This window comes from Neophocaena asiaeorientalis, unplaced genomic scaffold (assembly GCF_003031525.2).
Source record: "Neophocaena asiaeorientalis asiaeorientalis breed wild unplaced genomic scaffold, Neophocaena_asiaeorientalis_V1.1 scaffold30, whole genome shotgun sequence".
Taxonomy (NCBI): domain Eukaryota; kingdom Metazoa; phylum Chordata; class Mammalia; order Artiodactyla; family Phocoenidae; genus Neophocaena; species Neophocaena asiaeorientalis.
In genome coordinates this window covers 9,156,475-9,175,674 of record NW_020174923.1, presented here as the reverse complement: position 1 = coordinate 9,175,674, position 19,200 = coordinate 9,156,475, and the positions used below count along the sequence as shown (strand labels likewise).

The 19,200-nt window shown below is 55.2% G+C and overlaps 1 protein-coding gene and 1 pseudogene across 1 annotated transcript; one reads left to right on the top strand and one right to left on the bottom strand.

The window, feature by feature from the left end:
• Positions 1–9,225: 9,225 nt before the first annotated feature.
• Positions 9,226–9,603, bottom strand: LOC112410122 (transcription initiation factor TFIID subunit 13 pseudogene; annotated as a pseudogene).
• Positions 9,604–12,377: 2,774 nt separating this feature from the next.
• LOC112410451 (probable low-specificity L-threonine aldolase 2) lies at positions 12,378–17,991 on the top strand. Its single transcript, XM_024761107.1, is given in 9 exon segments — positions 12,378–12,664; positions 14,288–14,371; positions 14,976–15,064; positions 15,508–15,682; positions 15,911–15,921; positions 16,613–16,750; positions 16,988–17,180; positions 17,691–17,846; positions 17,849–17,991. Coding segments are annotated over 9 exon segments (1,164 nt in total). The 5' UTR covers positions 12,378–12,462; the 3' UTR covers positions 17,965–17,991.
• Positions 17,992–19,200: the final 1,209 nt, after the last annotated feature.

Sequence of the window (19,200 nt, the reverse complement as noted above, 5' to 3'; positions counted from 1 at the left end):
TGGGAAAACTAACAGGTACCCAGTAGACATTGACTGGTAGATGGATCGAGGACCTCAGCATTTTCCTCCTGATCTTGCTTCCTCAGCACCAACAAACCCCGGCAGGGAGCACTAGCCGCTGCTCACCCCGAACTTGGGGAAACGCACTGACACTCCAGATCACTGGCATCTTGCACTGTCACCCACCCACCTGACCAGGAACATGTGATGGCACAAGCTGTGCCCTGCCCCTGCTCTGGGCCCCACGGGAGCGTGACAAATATTTGTTTATGGGGTTAAGCACTCTGGCAACGAAGCTCCTCCCAGGCGCCCAGGGCTGGAGAGACAGGTGGGGGAGCTCAGAAGGTGCCACTCCTGCGTGCTGCCCTCCACCCTGAGCAAGGGGTTCTTGGGTTCCTGATCAGACGGCCCAGCCATGGCTGCCTCTCCCACACCCCGTGCCAGGGCGAGCTCAGTCTTGTCTCTGTTCCAGATGGGAGGAAGTGCCCACCAGAGAGAGGCCTGAGCCCCATCTATGCCCATGACACCTGCTGGTCCTCAGACCTCCCCCATCAAGCCAGCTTGAGCCTTTCCACTGATGCCAGCTCTCCAGGTCCCTGAATGGAGGACCTTCCTTCATCCTGCCATCCTGGACTTCAAGCTCAGTAGGAAGGGGCCCAGGATAAAAGATCAGAAGCCCTAAGAGACAGTGACGTTCAAACCCTCTCACTGTTTGGATCATGCACCCTCTCATAAGAAATATTTGAACTCATAACTCCATATGAGCTCATAACTATATATGTACAGTTATTTATAGGTTTCAAGTTTCCACGACTGTATGAATCTATTACCTGCATTATAAAATATTCACAAAAGATAAACCTTTTAAAAGGACGAAATGTAAATCCTAAGCACAAAGTTCTCCTCCCCACCCCAGTAGATTATCCTGTGTGTCCCACTTTGGAGACCAAAGTCAGGGAGAGGCCTCTTGGACTCCCCAGCTAAGACGGGGTCCTTGGCAGCTCCCCCGCTTTGGCCCATTCCCCAGCCTCACGTCCCAACCTTCCTCCTTCCCAAAGACTCCCCCTCTGAACTCTGCCACCATGAAGACCTGCTTTCCCTGATACCAGTCATCCTGTCCGAAGCTGGGGAGTCAAGCCCAGGATGTGCAGGGGGCCCCCCCAAAAGGGCCATCTCCCATCCTCTGCAGGGCTGCCATGGGAAGAGAAATTAGACTAGTCTGGCACAGGGGACAGAAACAGGCCCACCGGGGACAAAATAACAGAAGGATCAGGGTTCCTTATAAGACAAACTTCCTGCAGTTAGCGCACAGAGGGAGGGTGCTCTTCACTACTAGACAACCGGGTTTCAATTGTACCTCTGGGTAAATGACTGATGGTGGGGCTGTCTCTAGGGCAAGAGGCAGGTGTGCCATCACTAGGAATACCATTTATAAACAAGGCAGGATCTACACCCAGGGTGCCGGATGTCTGTTCCTGGATTCAGAGCCTGGTGGACGCTGGGCTGCCATTCTCGCCCACACCCCCGTGACCTTGCAACTCCTCTGGGGCAGTTGGGGAGGCCCACCCCGGGTGCACATGGCAGGGAAGCCCTGGAATTCTGCAGCGGAAGCCCTTTCCCATCCTTGTCCCTGCGGATAAGGCCCAGGAAAGCTCTCGGGTAGCGGACCCCAAAGCCCCGACTCTTTCTGTCCATGTGAGTCCCGTCCAGGTCTGCTCGCCAGAACCTTGTTTGCGCTTCCTTCTCACACAGGCTCTGGCCCCGGCGGCTGCAGGAGCAGGGAAAGGGGAAGCAGGGGAGGTCAGATGGGAGGTGCTCTCCGTGGGTACTCTGCCCAGCCGAGGGGCAAGCGGAGGAGCCCGGCAGCCCACCACCCAGCACCTGGACCCCCAGCCTCCGAGCCTGTGGCCCGTCGCCCTCGGGTCCTCCACCCCCAGCACAGGGTCAGCATATGCGGAGCAGGTCCCACCCCAGACAGGCCGCCAAGCCCACGCCCGGCATCTGACCCCTCTGTGTTCCCCGCCGGGTGGGCTGAGGGGCCAGAGCAGAGGCCCCGGGAACAGGCGAGGGCCTGGTCGTCACGGAACTGACCCTGCGCCTCGGCCCGGCCAAGTAACAGGAAGCGAGAGGCCGATGCCGGTAAGAGAGCAGATTCGAGAGATTAGCAGTCAGCTGCCTGATCAGAAGCCGCCTGGAGTTGGAGGACAAGTTACTGGAGGAGGAGGAAGCTGCCGCAGCAAATGGCGCCAGGCCCCCAACACTGGCCTCCCGCTGACGGGGCCCAGCCGGGGCCTGGGGTCGGCGGGGCAGAAGGTGCAAGGGTCTGCTCTGGTGGCAGCCAGAGCCGGGGGGGCCTGAGAAGGCGGGGAGTCCAGAGGGTCCCCTGGGCCCAGAGGGCGGGTCCTGCAACTCAGGGAGTCTCCAAAGCTCTACACCCCGCTCTCTCCTGGCCCTACTGCCTGTGCACTCCCAGCCCCTCCTCAGGGAGGCCCTTGAGGTGGGGACCCAGCCCCGGGCTTGCTTGGCTCCCCCCACAATCCTCCCTGCCCTCACCCCAAAGTGATTCCCGGAAGGCTAGCTGCTTCGCAGCAGAATGGAGGGCGCCCTGGGGGTACTGTCCCAGCGGATTTCCCAGGATTCCGGCGCTCGGCCCACCCTCCTGCCAGGCTTCACCCTGGGCCGTTCTGTCTCCCGAGGCCCCCCAGGCCCCTGAGGAGCCCTTAAGACCCAGAGCTCCCTGTGGCCCAACCCCTGGAGCCCAAGGTGTGGGTGCTTCTGTGGAAGGGGTTGGACCCTGACCCAGTACTCTAATCCCGAGAGGCTGAGCCCCCAGCCTTGCACACTCTGGGAGGGTTCCTGAGAGGCAGCAGAGGCCTCCCACCCGCACAGGGGTCACGGAGCTGTAAGGCCTGTCCACGGCCACCTTTGTCCCCAAAGCCTTGGTGGCATGTGCCTCCCATCTTCCCTTTCACTTCCGACCAAGACCTTCCCCAGCCCCATCTCAAGTGCTCCCTCCCCCAGTCAGGACACTCCGATTCCCACTCTGACCCAGGCAGTCCCCCAGTGCACGCCTGGGCCACGCCTGGGGTGGAGGGAATGCAGCCCCCGTGTCACACGGGAACCTTCTCTCCGAGCCGCAGTTTCCACACCACAGGGCAAGCAAGTGGCTCGATTTAATGGGAAAACTGAACTTCCAAACTTCAGAGGACGATTAGGAGAACGTCATTATGACCTTGAGGACAGGAAGGTGTTCTTAAACGAGACATTAATCATAAGGTGGAAGGGGATTTAATTACAGACAACAAAGAGCCTGTAATCTATGAAGCGTTCTACAGGGGCTGCCCTGGTGGCGCAGCGGCTGAGAGTCCGCCTGCCGACGCAGGGGACGCGGGTTCGCGCCCCGGTCTGGGAAGATCCCACATGCCGCGGAGCGGCTGGGCCCGTGAGCCACGGCCGCTGAGCCTGCGCGTCCGGAGCCTGTGCTCCGCAACGGGAGAGGCCACAACTGTGAGAGGCCCGCGTACCGCTAAAAAAAGAATTCTACAAAAGTGAAAAGACAATCCATAAAAAGGGGGAAATTTTTTTGCCATACACATAACTAACAAGGGTTAGTATCCAACATATGGAAATAACCGACAAAACAATTCAAAGAGACTTAATCAGGCTCCTCAAAGGAGCGGAATCTGAGGGCTAAGACCTAAGCAAAGGTGCTCACGTCGGTCAGTTACCAGGAAGAGCAGATTAAAATCACAGGAAACTGCCACTCGTCCACCAGAATGACTGAAGTTTTGAAGTCTGACGATGATGCGGAGTGATGGAGACAACGGCAAGCAGTGGGTACCACGGCGGCGTTTAAATCATTCCAGCCACTTTGGGGAAGGTTTGGGAGTGTCTAGTAAGGAGGAGATAAGGATTGCTGCCTCAGTAGTTCCTTCCCAGGCGTTTGCCCTGCAGAAATGTGTGCACTTGTGCCCCAGGAAACACGAGTGCGAGGGTGCCTGCTCACACAGGGCTGTTTGGAAACCAAGTCTGAAAACAGCCAAAGGTCCCCAAATGGGAGAATGGAGAAATATACCGTGGCACACAGTGGAAAACCGCACAGCCGTGGCGAGAGCCAGCTACAGCTGCAACACGGACGAATCTGGCAGGCGGAGCGTCAAAAAAGGAGCCAGGCACACATGACCCAATTCATAGCAAATCCAAAACCTAGCAGTACTCGGCTATGACTAGGGACCCATCCATGGCGGCAAAACCATAGAGCAAGGCAGGTAATAAGCATACAAGTCAGGCTGCAGCACAACTTCTGGCGGAGGGAAGGGGCTGTGCATAGCAAGGAAACTTACTGGAGTCCTGGCCGTGTTCTATTTCTTGATCTGAGTGGCAACGACATGGGAGTTCGTTTTATATTTATTTGTAAAACTGTACAAATATGCTTCATGCGATTTTCTGTATCATGCTGTGTGATAGCTCATTACTTTTTCAAAAACACAAGTGCATCTGAGCACCCACTGTACCAGGCCCTGGGAATCCGCACACAGACTCGCACCCAGCCCTGCTCCTGGCACTAATGGCCCAGGAGCTCGTGGGATGAGGATGTGCTTTCCCCTTGGCCAGCACAGCATGGGGTCTCCTGCCTACCATAACCTCAAGCTCACTGCAGAGCCTGCCTGCTGAGCAGTGAGGCGCAGCCCCCCACTGCTCCCGTTCTCTCCTGGTCCCCCACCCTGCTTGGAATTCCAGAGATGGCTCTGGAGGGAACCCCTCTGCTGCGCTGTCACGGTTCCCTCCCCAGTGGGGGAGGCACAGGGGCTTGAACAGGCTCCTCCCGCGCCCTACCCTCCCTCCCACCAGCACATATGACCTTGACATACTGTGCCCGGCCAGGGCCCCCAGGCCCAGAGCTCTGTCCCTTGTCATCCCCCAGTCTTCAGAGATGATGGTACAAAGAGCTTTCCCTCGACTCACAGGCTGTTGGGCCTGGACCCAGGCCAGTGCCCTATAGATCCTGCAGGCTCAGGGCCAAGAGGATGGGATGGGAAGGACATCTCCCCAACCTGTTTACAGGACCCAGGCCGCTATCTCCAGCTCCAATCTGCTGCCTTCCTTTATCTCAGCGGGGCCAGCCCCGGGTTCCCAGCAGCGGCCTTGCCGTCACTCACTTCCTGCCAGCGGCCCAGCGTTACAGGAATATGCACACTGAACTTGGCTCGTGCGTGTGTACGTGTGTGTGTGTGCACCCACACCCCAGAGCCTGCCCCTGGAGGGGTGCCAGGGAGCCTGGGGGTGCCGCAAGAGGCAGCCACCCCAGGACTCATGTCTCGCTCCCCCGAGAGCCTGCCCCGTCCTCCCACTGCTCTGTGTAGGCCAGGGAAGGGGCTACCTCGGGGACCCCCAGCTTTCCCCAGCATCTGTTCCTCATCCACTCCTGCCCCCTCCTGCACAGGGCCCCACAGCCCGCCACGGTCAGAGCTCCCGACGGGGCTCCCCGCCTCACACCACAGTGTCCGCACTGCCTGGGGGTCCTTGGGATCGGGGAAAGTTGGGCTATGTGTCCCCCTCATCTTCCATTCAACTGGAATTACCGAGTGCTGTGGGCTGAGCTGGGCTGGGCACACAGGACACCTCGAAGGCCAAGAGTGTCCCGGCCCTGCCTATAACCTGCGGTCAGTGACAAGAAGAGACCCTACCTGCACCCCAGAAGGACAGCCACCTCCCTCCCCTGCTGGACCAGGGTCAGGGAGCTTCCCGGAAGGAGCGTCTCAGCTGAGACAAGAAGACAGAGAAGGTGCTAACCAGGGACACGTGCCGCTGACTGGGGGGGTTTCCGGGCTGAAGGAGCAGCAGGTGCAAAGATGTCGGGGTGAGAAGGAGGCCAGCACATTTGCGGGAGCAGAAAGGCTGCAGCAGTGTGAGGGAGGTAGCTGCGCGGAGGATGCGACCAGGGAGGGGCTGCATCTGGGGGCAGGAGCCCAAGTTGGCTTGACCCGGGGCAGTGGCTACGGGGTGGGGGTGGGGGTCCGCATGGAGGCAGGAGAGGACCCCATGACCTCCAGGGTGGCAGCTGGGGAGGGGGCTGGACTTGCCCTCTGAGAAGAGGGGGAGGGAAGGGGATCAGCTCAGTGACCTGGGGTGGGGGGCAAGCAAGGCTGGCTGGACCAGGGGCTTCTGGCTTCTCATCTGGGAGCTGTGAACTGTCCCCAGCTTACCAACAGGGTGACTCAGATCTCAGACACACAGTCTAGGGACACACACACACACACACACACACACACACACAGGCATACATATGTATACACAGGTACACACACACATGGGCACACACACGTACCCACCCCCCCCCACATGTGTACAGGCACACCTCATTTTATTGCATTTTGCTTTATTTTGCTTCACAGATAATGCGTTTCTTACAAATTGAAGGTTTGTGGCAACCATGCGTCAAGCAAGTCTATCGGTGGACTCTCAACCACTGCGCCACCAGGGAAGCCCAATAAAATATTTTAAATTAAGGTATATACATTGTTTTTAGACATAATGCTATTGCACACTTTTTAAAATCTTTTTACTTTTTTCATATTTTATTCCATATATTGATAGGTTAAGAAAGTAAAATATTCCTAAGTACTGATTCACAGATAATGCTTATAAGCAGCACACAAAACATTCAGTTTCACAAACGGTAATATCCAAGATCCCCTTAAACGCAATTTTAATCCTTACTTTAAGCTAAGTGCTAATTTTCCTAAGTACTGATTCATAATGTTTATAAGCAGCACATAAAACATTCAGTTTCACAAACAGTAATATCCAATGATCCCCTTAAATGCAATTTTAAATCCTTACTTTAAGCTAAGTGAAAGAATAATACAATAAGCTAAATACACACAAAACCTGTATATGCTGAACTACAAAAGTGGTTTCCATAGCCACACATGGTCTTCACATTTCCACAATGAACAAGCACTAACAAATATGTTAATAAAACACTACCCCAGGGCTTCCCTGGCGGCGCAGTGGTTGAGAGTCCGCCTGCCGATGCAGGGGACACGGGTTCGTGCCCCATTCCGGGAAGGCCCCATGTGCCGCGGAGCGGCTGGGCCCGTGAGCCATGGCCGCTGAGCCTGCGCGTCCGGAGCCTGTGCTCCGCAACGGGAGAGGCCACAACAGTGAGAGGCCCGCGTACCGCAAAAAAAACACAAAAAACCACTACCCCAAATGCTTATCCTGCCATCGGCTTTTTCCGCAGTGCCATTCCTGCTACTGAAAGCACTTATTATTTTTTTTTTATAATTTTGAATTTTACTTATTTTTTTATACAGCAGGTTCTTATTAGTCATCAATTTTATACACATCAGTGTATACATGTCAATCCCAATCGCCCAATTCATCACACCATCACCCCACACACCCGTGGCTTTCCCCTGTTGGTGTCCATCCGTTTGTTCTCTACATCTGTGTCTCAATTTCTGCCCTGCAAACCGGTTCATCTGTACCATTTTTCTAGGTTTCACATACATGCATTAATATACGATATTTATTTTTCTCTTTCTTACTTCACTCTGTATGACAGTCTCTAGATCCTTCCACGTCTCAACAAATGTTTTGATAGGGATTGCATTGAATCTGTAGATTGCTTTGGGTAGTATAGTCATTTTCACAATATTGATTCTTCCAATCCAAGAACATGGTTTATCTCTCCATCTGTTTGTATCATCTTTAATGTCTTTCATCAGTGTCTTATAGTTTTCTGCATACAGATCTTTTGTCTCCCTAGGTAGGTTTATTCCTAGGTATTTTATTCTTTTTGTTGCCATGGTAAATGGGAGTGTTTTCATCTTTAGCGTATAGGAATGCAAGAGATTTCTGTGCATTAATTTTGTATCCTGCAACTTTCCCAAATTCATTGATTAGCTCTAGTAGTTTTCTGGTGGCATCTTTAGGATTCTCTATGTATAGTATCATGTCATCTGCAGACAGTGACAGTTTTACTTCTTCTTTTCCAATTTGTAGTCCTTTTATTTCTTTTTCTTCTCTGACTGCCGAGGCTAGGACTTCCAAAACTATGTTGAATAATAGCGGTGAGAGTCGACATCCTTGTCGTGTTCCTGATCTTAGAGGTAATGCTTTCAGTTTTTCACCATTGAGAATGATGTTTGCTGTGGGTTTGTCGTATATGGCCTTTATTATGTTGAGGTAGGTTCCCTCTATGCCCACTTTCTGGAGAGTTTTTATCATAAATGGGTGTTGAATTTCGTCAAAAGCTTTTTCTGCATCTTTTGAGATGACCACATGGTTTTTCTTCTTCAATTTGTTAATATGGTGTATCACATTGATTGATTTGCATATACTGAAGAATTCTTGCATCCCTGGGATAAATCCCACTTGATCATGGTGGATGATCCTTTTAATGTGTTGTTGGATTCTGTTTGCTAGTATTTTGTTGAGGATTTTTGCATCTATATTCATCAGTGATACTGGTCTGTAATTTTGAAAGCGCTTATTTTTAGAAGCTTTAATTTGACCTGGGAAAATGAGTTCTCTTAAAACCTGACAAATAGTATAAGCTCCAAAGATTTTAAATCAAATAAGTCTTCCAACACAGAATTATTCATAGGGAACTTTTAGTTTCTTAAAAAATAAAAAATTAAAATTAAAAAAATCACTCTTGTTATCTAAAGAAAAGAGTATTAAAACAAATTATCTTAAGACAAATAAACACTCCTAAAAAAAGGTTGTATTTTCTATCATTTTCTCCTTAAAAGAAACACAAACCAGTTCACTATCTTTTAATAACTTAAGACTACTGTAATCTAAAAACTTTAGAATACATGAAACACGTCTTAGCTATCAAAGGTACCATTTAGATTTCACATATTAAACAGCTACAGTACAGCCTACAATGGCACAAGTACACTTAAAACATAAATATTAATTCATCATTTAGACGGTTAAAAGTCAGAAGGAACTGAATGGTTTGCAAGGTACTTTGACTTACATGTGGTCACTAAAATCCAGTAAGTAATTCAAAGTATGGTAATATAATCGCAGGCAATTAAAGGCTCAAATATCACTCTAAAATTGAAGACATGAAAATAAAGACTGAAAACTCTGTGGCTCTCTATCTTTCATTCACATGGCTAGATATCAGAACCTTACTGTGGAAAATATAGTTATTAAATATGATTTCCCCAGAAAATAATGAAGCTGCAGAAAGTACAAAAGGTGTCAAGATCCATAGTCATAGTTTGCTTCATCAAATGCTTTTCTAGCTCGTTTCAGTTCTTCGTTCATAGTAAACAAGTCTTTAACCCTAGCAAACTTTGCTGGGTCCTTTCGCATCAAGAAGATGATATCTTCAACTTGTACCCGACCTTGTCTTCCAATTGCCATTGCCCTGTGAGTCATTTCAGTGATGAACTCTATGACAAGGTCTTCAAGAATATCTACTGACTCAGTGTAAGGATTCTGATCATCCCCAAACCCATACACCATACGCCGTAATTCTTTAGAAAAAAGTCTCTTTCTTTGACCCTGTCCACCTTCTGCACCTCCTCCAATTTCTTCATTTTCCTCCTCAAAGGTGGGGTCTTCTTCATCTGCCATCCCAGCAGCCAGCCACCTCCAGCATGCACCCGCCTCCCACGGAGCTGTTATTGCACACTTAAAAGACTACAGTGTAGTGTAAGCCTAACTTTTTTTTGTTTTTGTTTTGTTTTTTTTGTGGTTTTTTTTTGCCTAACTTTTATATGCCCTGAGAAACCAAAAAATTTGTGTGACCTGCTTTATTGTGATACTCACTTTACAGCAATGGTCTGGAACCCAACCTGCAACATCTCTGAGGTGTGCCTATACACTTACATAACAAATACTTATACACACAGTTACATATACTCCTATGTGCGTGCACACGTAAGTGCATGCCTGTACATGCGTACATGCGTGGACACATCAACATGCACGTGCACACAAACTTATACACGTATACATGTACACACACATACATAGACACATTCACACACATGCATGTGCCTACACAACCCCCTGAGACCAAGCCTTGTTCAGAGGGTCTCCCCCCTTGATAAGACCTCAGAAACAGACCTCACTGGCCCAGGGAGAGCCCCCCCCCTTCTCCCCTGACAGCCTTTTTCCCCGCCCCCGCACTGGAAGCCACCACTAGGCGAGGGAGGGGTGGCCAGGTGCCCTGGGACAAGATAGGAGGTGATAAGCAGCCACCTGGCAGAAGCAATCTCTGCTGGGCCCAGCCTTCCCCAGGAACAGCCCACTCTCTGGGGAACAGCTCTGCTATGGGAGGAGGAAGGCCCAGTTTGGTGACCAGCTGTGTCACCTGAGTGGCATTCTTGGGTAGCCCCCAAAAATGGCAGGTAGCCCCCTGCCCAGCCCCCCTCCCACGAGGTTGCTGTGAGGATTAGCTGGGAGGCTGTAGGTGGGAAGGCTTGGCAAACTGTGAAGTGACTGCAAACACAAGGTCACTCTGTGGTTCTGCCATGGCTGGGAGGTGCCTGGGGATCCAGCTGTTTGCCCCCTTCTCCCTGCTCCCCTGGGAGCCACCATCACTGCCCCAGTCCCTCCCTTCCTTCCCACAGAGGCCTCTGCTCCCCTCCCCCCACTTCCCAGCAGAAGGGTTGGAGCCAGACACTGAGATAAGGGGCTTGTTTTCTAAGGGCCCGGAATTCGGTGGAGATTGAGGGTCAGGGCCGGAGGGCACTGGCGCTGGCAGGAGGAAGCGGGGCGGGGTTAGGGCATAGTGAGCCTTTCGTTGGGGCCCCAGACCCTATGGGGACTTGCAATTTCCACCCTTTCGGGATGGCTCTGCAGGCACAGGGGGAGAGGTGGAGAGCTCCAGTTGTTGGGCCCCATCTCCACCCCTGCTCCCTTCTTCAGGGCCTCAATCGTTCCAGCTGCCTCCTACCCCAATGCTCCTCCTACCCCAATCCTTTGCCCATGCTGTTCTCTCTGCCCAGAACACTCTCTCCCCTCTGCCTTTGTCTGATTAACACCTTAATGTCTTCAAAGCTCAGCCCAATCACTGCTTTCTCCAGGAAGCCTGCCCTGATGCCTCAGCCAGGTCCAATGCAGCTTCTCCCAGCACCAACAGGCAGCATCCTGTCCCCATCCCGAGGACCTGACCTCCAAGGGCAGGCTGCTTTGCTCTCCTTTATCCCCAGACCCAACCCGGAGCAGACACATGGCAGAAGTCCGATGAAGGTCAGTGTCTGAGAGTCCTCTTTGCTGAGGGGTGCCCTGATCAGAGGCGTGGGTGCCTCTTCTGGTGACCTTCAGCCCCTCAGGACCGACTTCCTCCTGTGAGGAAGAGACATCTGTGGCCCACACTCTGGGAAGGGGAGCTGCTGAGTGGGGCTGGGCACTCAGAGGGAGGCCTGTCCTCCCTGAGTGAGGGAAGGTCACCCTGCAGGAGGCCCAGTCCAGGCTGTCAGGCTGCACCCCACAGCAGCACGAAGGCCCAGGGCCCTGGACTGTGACCAGTAACCATGGTAGAGCAGTAGGAGAGCAAGCACGCATACACGGTACCCACTACCAGCCAGGCACCAGGGCCAGCAGGAGAAGCCTTAAGTCGTCAAATCCTCAACAGCACATTTTGCATTTAAGGAGACTGAGGCACGGAGAGGTTAACTGAGCTGTCCAAAGCCGCACACCTGGTAAGTTGGGACTTGAGACAGTCGGGTCCTTTTACCACTACCTCGCATGGCCCTGGGTGGAGGCAGCCCACCCGTCAAGGGCCGGGGGTATGGAGAAGGGGGTTCTCCAGGCACCCCTCTAATTCCACCTCCATCTGAAGTCGGACGCTCAGATGGGTTGCACCATCTTTGTGTCCCTCTGCCTGGCACCTAGGCGATGCCTGACACCAGTGGGTGCTCAATAAATCTGTACTGAAAAAAGTAGATAATGGGAAGCTAGTTTTTAGGGGCAACGTAACACAGTGGTTCAGAGCTGCACGCTCCTCGCCAAGTTCATTAGCTCTGTGTGTCTCAGTTTCCCCATCTGTAAAACGTGATGAAAAGAGTACTTGTCTCCTAAGAGCTGTCTAGAGACTTTACTGCGTTCACACTTGTAAAGTGCCTGGGACAGTGCGGGGCACACGGTAAAAAGCACATGAGCGTCTGCTCTATAAAAACTTGCCTGGTTTCGGTTTCTTCTTGGGTAAGCAGAACCCTTCCTCACCCTCATCCCTGGTTCGCGCGTCGCAGACCGCGACGAAGGTCGTACTACAACTCCCAGCATGCCGCGGGGGCCCTCTCCCGGACTTGCGCGGTGCCGGCCGTGACGAAGGCCGAACTACAACTCCCAGCGTGCCGCGGAGCCGTCCCGCCAGCCACGGTCGGCCGCGGCCGAATTTCGGAAAGTCCTGCTGCTCGGATCCCGCCGCTCCCGGTCGCCTTCGCCGGGGAGGTCGGGGCGGGGGAGCCGAGCGCTGCCCCCGCCATGCTCCGCAGACTGGCCCGGGCTGCGACCCAGCAGCAGGGGGCCCTCTGGGCGCGGGGATCTGGGAGCCAGGCGGGGATCCCGACGCACGTGGTGGACCTGCGCAGCGACACGGTTACCAAGCCCGGGCCGGCCATGAGGCGCTCCATGGCCGAGGCGGTTGTGGGGAACGACGACTACGGCGAGGACCCCACCGTCCGCGGTGAGCCCGGCGTGCAGGCCGGGGCCGGGGGTCCTCGCGGCGACCCCAGTGCGCTGTCCATGGTGCTGGCGGGGGGAGAGGTGGCCCGGGACCCGGGGTGGCGGCTCAGCTGCAGGCTAGGCATTGCGCTTGGCGTCCTTGCGGCTCAGTCTGACGACGCATCACTCGAGAGCCTGTTAGAAATGTAGATTCTCGGGCCCCACACCGGACCTCCTGAGCCAGAATCTGCAAGTTAAAACAGGATCGCCGGGTGACTTGTGTGCTCATTAAAGTGTGGCCCCACTGCCCGATGAGATGGGTGTTATCTCATCTTGCAGAGGAGGGCTCCGAGCAGCTGAGCCAGGCACTCAAGTTCCCATACCGAATAAATGGCGAAACAGGACTTGAACCCAGGTCTTCTCACTCTAGCACCGTTAGCTATTGTCCTGCACCCACCACCTTCCCACATGAAGACAAAGAGAAAACCCACCTAGAAAAGGGGATTCTCCACAGGCTGCATCCCCCCGCCCCCCAGGAGTGGGTTCTAAAAACCTAGGGAGTGTTTTCAAGATGGTGACTGGAGCCGCCACCCTGGGTTGAGAGTTGCTGCCTTAGTGAACCATTGCTATTGCTGGAGTGTGTAGGACCGTCAGCTGTGCCAGGGGCAAGCCTGAGGGTTACCACTTGAGCCCTGAGGGCCTGGATGTGGGGTCAGGTGGTGATGGGGCTGATCATGCATCCAGCAGACACCCACTTTTGCCTGGAACTTCAAAGATGCTGACCCACTGCTCAGCAGGCCACCTGATGCATAGACAGTCACCCCCACTGAGGTGAGGGAGGTGCTGGGGTTAACGTGCATCCACAGAGAGTGCCTTGGGGACTGGCAGGTGGGGACATGGGACTCACAGGAAATGGAGACTTTGTGGAGGAACCTCTTAAAAGATGAGTGAAGTGCTCCACCCCCAACTCTGGGCAGGGAAGGGAGTGCTGGCTCACCGGGCAGGGGAACTGCAGAAGCAGAAGCAGAGTGGTGCAAAAGGTGTCTGGGATATGGATGGGGAATGGGGCTGGAGTGGGTGTGCAGGAGAGCATTCCTGTCCCTGGAGGGGAGGCAGAAGGCAGATCCCCCCGGTCTTGAATGTCACGGCAAAGGCTTCATACTGTATGCCACAGGCAGAGGGAAGCCACAGTGAGCTGTAAAGCCGGAGCCGGAAGTCCCGCCCCCTCCATCCCCCCAGAGTCTCCTCCAGTCCTTCTGTTCTGGGAGAGGAAGTCAGCAGAGAAACCGCAGGGCCCCACCTGCAAGGGACTGATGGGAAAGGAAGTGAGACAGGTGTGAGGTCTGGGTGGGACAGGAGGGTTCAAACCACAGAGTTTCAGTGTGTGTGGGGAGAACATGGCCCAGGAGGAGGCGGGGTACAGAGGGTCGACTGAGGGGCCCCTGGACCCAAATGTGCAGCCACCAAGACCACAGGCTGCAGCTGGCAGACCAGGGCTGGCGTCCTGCTTGGGTACTCACCACAGCCTTGGGCAAGATGCCCTCATCCGGACAAAGGGCTCATGGGATCGGCAAAGAGAGGAATTTGAAAAGTGCCATTGTTGATGTGACCCCCCCCGCCACGCCCCCATCCCTTCCCACCTCAGAGCTTCAGGCCACGGCTGCGGAACTGCTCGGGGTGGAGCGAACCCTGTTCGTTCCCACAAACACCATGGCCAACCTCATCTCTGGTGAGCGCGGGGCGACTTCCATTTGCCCTCCAGGCCCTCCCTCCATGCTTCTCCCTTTTGTGCTGGGGGCTGTGACAATGTCAGTGGGGCTCTGAGCCATCTGGAACCTGTAACCACACCCTCCTCTCACCCCTTCCTGCCTGGGGGGGTCCTGCACTGAACTTCGTGACTTCCCAGCATGCTGCCACACCTTTGTAAATTGCTCCTTTATCAAATACTCCGGATTCTCAGGGTGCGTGTGCCCTCTGTTTCCTGCTAGGGCCTGACTGGTGCCCGTGCCCTGGGCTGCTTATTCCCCAAACAGCAGCATCGTGGCTGGCTTCCCCACGCAGGAGATACCCTGCAGGTGGGCTGCAGGGCACAGGGGTGTAGGGTGTGCAGCGCCCAGTGATCCACAGGGTCACCGTCTTAGACTTGTGGACTTAGTGGGATGGTTTTCCAGCACATGGCAGGAAGGTGTCTTGAAGGGGCGCTCTTTCCTAACTGGCATAAGGCACTTGGGAGTTAGCTGTGGCCTTGGGGGTCAGTCCGGCTGAGCTGGTTGGGGACAGATGGGCCCCATGGGACTCGGTGCCAACGCTGTCCCCCACCCCATCTACCTTAGTGATGTATCACTGCCAGCGCCGGGGCTCCCCACTCCTCCTTGGGCAGGAGTGCCACCTCCACGTCCAGGCGCAGGGCGGGGTGGATCAGGTAAGGGCCCAGCACCGCTCGCCCGGGGCCAGCACAGGATGCTCAGCAGGTGGGGTGAGAACCTGCCTCCCAGGCGCCAAGTTGGGACCTGCAGAGGGAGAAATGGTGGCCTCTCCAGGGAAGGCAGTAAGGAGAGCCATTCCCAGATTGACCACACAGGGGCGGGCTCGGCTCAGGCCAGTCGGTTTGCTGGCTGTGCTTGTAACCCTGCTGCCCCCTAGTGGGAACCCAGAGCACTGGGCGCTTAGGGAGGAGGGACTGCAGCCTCTCAAGCAAACATGGTGCCTTCAGTCCTCCCCCACCCTTAGCTGGGATGTCTATGCCCACGTCCACAGCACAGGGGGAAGGCTTCACGGCCCAGAGCTGGGGAGGAGCAGACAGGACAGGGGTAGGAGGTGCTGCTGGACCCCTGGACCTCATCCTTTGCACGCCCACACCCGCAGATCGCTGGGGCGCACTCCCACCCCCTCCCAGACCTGCCCCATGGCACCCTGGACCTGGCTGAGCTGGAGGGGCTGGTTGCACGGAGCCTTGGGAGCCGCTCCCACCCGGTCTGTGAGCTCATTTGCCTGGAGGACGCCCACAGCAGCTCAGGGGGCCGGGTGCTCCCCATCGAGTGCCTATGCCAGCTAAGCCTGGCCCCGCCACTGTGCCCCCACCACTAGCCAGCTGCTGGCTTTCTGTCCCTCAGGCCCCTCTCCTGGGGTTTAGTCCCCTCTGATACATGCCTGGGTGCCCATCAGTGGCCGGAACTGCTGTAGGAGACATAGGTGCGGTTCTAGGCGCAGATGCAAAGGGAATTATTGCCCCAGTGCCCAAGCTTTTCTCCAAAGAGCAGAGACCCAGTCCTCAGGGAGGCGAGTCCCCAAGCAGCACCACCTTGGTCGGTTTTAGGGCCAGGGTGCGAGGGCTGGGCTCTGCCGCTCTCCCCTGCGAGAACTTGAGCGCTAACTAACCCTCCAGACCTATTCCTCACCTGGGAAACGGGACTGAGGGCATCCTTCCAATAGGGTTGCGGTGAGGCTTCAGTAAGATGAGGCATTCATCGCGTGGCCCACAGTGAGCCCGCCATAAACAGGAGATAAAACCCTTATCCTCGGGCTTCCCTGGTGGCGCAGTGGTTGAGAGTCCACCTGCCAGTGCAGGGGATGCAGGTTCGTGCCCCGGTCCAGGAGGATCCCACATGCCACAGAGCGGCTGGGCCCGTGAGCCATGGCTGCTGGGCCTGCGTGTCCGGAGCCTGTGCTCCGCAACAGGAGGGGCCACGCAATGAGAGGCCCGAGTACCACCAAAAATAAAAAAAAGAAGAAGAAAAGAAAACCCTTATCCTCGACCCCCTTTCACAGAGGACAGCCTCAGGCCCAGGCCCAGAGTGACTGCTTGGGTGCCAGATGGCCAAGCTTGTCACCAGCCAGCTCTCCTGACTCAAACCCCTCATGCTTCCTCAAGGACACAAGCCCAGTGATCCTCCAGTGATCTGGAGACCCATCCTCCCTCTGCCCCTCCCCCCAGCCTGGCCCTCTGACCCCTCCTGCCTCTCACCCCCAGGTGCACCTGCTGGCCCAGAGCTGTGGGGTCCAGGTTCACCTGGATGGGGCCCGGTTGATGAATGCCGCGGTGGCTCTGTGCATGCCCCCTGCCCGCATCGTGGAGCACTGTGATTCTGTGTCTCTCTGTTTCTCCAAGGTAGGGAAGCCGCTGGGCCGCCCCCGAAACAGGAGGGTAGAGATGCCCACAGCAAGAGGCCGAGTTGGGTCCCCGAGCTCCTATGTTGGCAGCTGCTCACGCTGGGCCCCTCTAACCCCCTCCCCCTGATGAGGCCACAGCGTCGCCCATCCCTGTCCCTTTTGCCCCCTCCAGAGCCCCGAGGACAGAGATGCACCCCCATGGGCAGGCAGGCAGGACTCTCCTCTCTTCCCCCAGGGCCTCGGCGCACCAGTGGGGGCCCTGGGTGGGGGACCCAAGGGCTTCACTGAAGAAGCCTGGCGCCTCCAGAAGGCCCTGGGTGGGGGGATGCGCCAGGCGGGTGTGCTGGCCGCAGCTGCCCTGGTGGGACTGACTGATGCTGAGGAGGTGTTGCTGAAGGACCACCAGAACGCCCAGAGGTTTGCCAGAGGTGCCTGGACACCCCCCACTTCCCTTTGGCCCCAGGGGTGTGCCTTGGGGGTCCCCTGTAGCCGGGCCCAAACCCCCAGCAGGTGTGCATCCTTCCAACTCTAGAAGGTGAAGGTTAGCCGCTGAACCAGCAGGGGTGGGATCCAGGTGGTCTATGCTTTACCAGGCCACGACCGTGCAGGTCCTAGACCAGTAGGCACCCAGTGCGTGTTAGTAATTTTCTACAGGATCCAGCAGAATGTAGCCTTTAACTTGGGTTGAGTCCTCACAACAACCCCACGATGTCCCCACTTTACAGATGAGGAAACCTAGACCCCAAGAGGTTAACGGATTTGTCCAAGGTCACGGAGCTGAAAAGTAGCAGAGCCAAGCCTGCCCATGTTAGGAATAAGACTCCCTCTTTTCTTCCCACTACAGTTGGGCTGTCCTCTGCCTTTCCTGGGGTGACATGGCTGGAGTGGTAGGGATAGTGGTGGGGTACTGGGGTCGGGCTCCACTTACCACAGGACCTGGGCTCAGGAACTGGCATCCCCTGTCTGCTCCGTGGATCTCACCACCGGAGGTGAGGTGAGGGTGGATGGGCTGCCGCCCGAGGAGCTGTGCCAGCGCCTGCAGACCATGAGCGCTGACGAGGTGGCCCAGACTGGCCACGCGGTGCGTGTGCTGCTGTTCCCTGGACTGAGCGGTCAGTGCGAGCCGTGTGGCACCGCGACATCTCTGCACAGGACACCAAGCTGGCGCTGGGAAAGTGGGCGTTCGTGCTGAGGGCCCTGAGGATGGGGTGACGGACCCTGTGCACTGGGTGGGATGGAGGGAGGTGGGGAGTGGAGGTGTCCCCAGGGAGTGGGTGGGAAGAGAGGCAGTAAAACAACACCCCTGTCATCCACTGGTCTCCTTGGACCCCTTCACTTCCATGACACATGGGGTGAGGCCTTCCACCTGTTCACCCAGCAAACCTCGCGTACCCCTGTGTCCGGGACAGGGGCCCAAGCATGCAAGGACAGGTGGGACCCCATGCTGGCTCTCCCAGCACAGCCCAGGAGGCAGCCACATGGCTCATGAGAGCATCTTGGGGACTTGCAGGAGGAAGCGTGAGAGGACACAGAAATGGACACTGGTATTGGGTGGCCTAGTAGGGGGCTGGGGCTTTATCTTGCAGTCATCTCATCTGTATTTACCTTTTTTTTTTTGCGGTATGCGGGCCTCTCACTGTTGTGGCCTCTCCCGTTGCGGAGCACAGGCTCCGGACGCGCAGGCTCAGCGGCCATGGCTCACGGGCCCAGCCGCTCCGCGGCATGTGGGATCTTCCCGGACCGGGGCACGAACCCGTGTCCCCTGCATCGGCAGGCGGACTCTCAACCCCTGCGCCACCAGGGAAGCCCCTGTATTTACCTTTTTAAACAGTAAAATTTTTGTGCTTATGAAATAATATGTCATGGCTGCACATAATTTGGGACAGGATCTCCTTTCTAGCAGCTCCTGGGGTAATTTAATTTAGGCAGACTCAGTGGTTAAGACCACCGTCCCGCTGAAGTTAACAAGAAAACCTGGACAAAATATATGTTTAAAAACCGCCTAAGAATAACCACTGTTAACATTTTTGCGTATTTCTTTCTGGATATATACATACGTATGTATATATATGAATCTGTGAATGTGTGTACGGATTTTTTTAAATAGGGGAAACAGGCCATCACATCAGTGCTGTAGAAAGCCCTTAGTAGGAATCATAGGAGGAGGACTAGCTTTGTGAGGGTAGAGGATGCTTCAGTTTAAGAGTGGTGTTTTAGCCCTGGTGCACAAGTAGTTAGAAGTGGTTGGAAGCGTAGGCATGGTGCTCAGGAGAGGGCCTGGGCTGGAAGCATGACGGTGAATGTGAGTGACACGAGGAGAGAAGGCATCTGGCGGGCCAAAGAGGCTGAAGCTGAGGACCCTCCTTCTTTGCCTCCCTCATTTAAAAAAAATTAATTATTTATTTATTTATATCGTTTTGCCACACTGCACGGCACGTGGGATCTTAG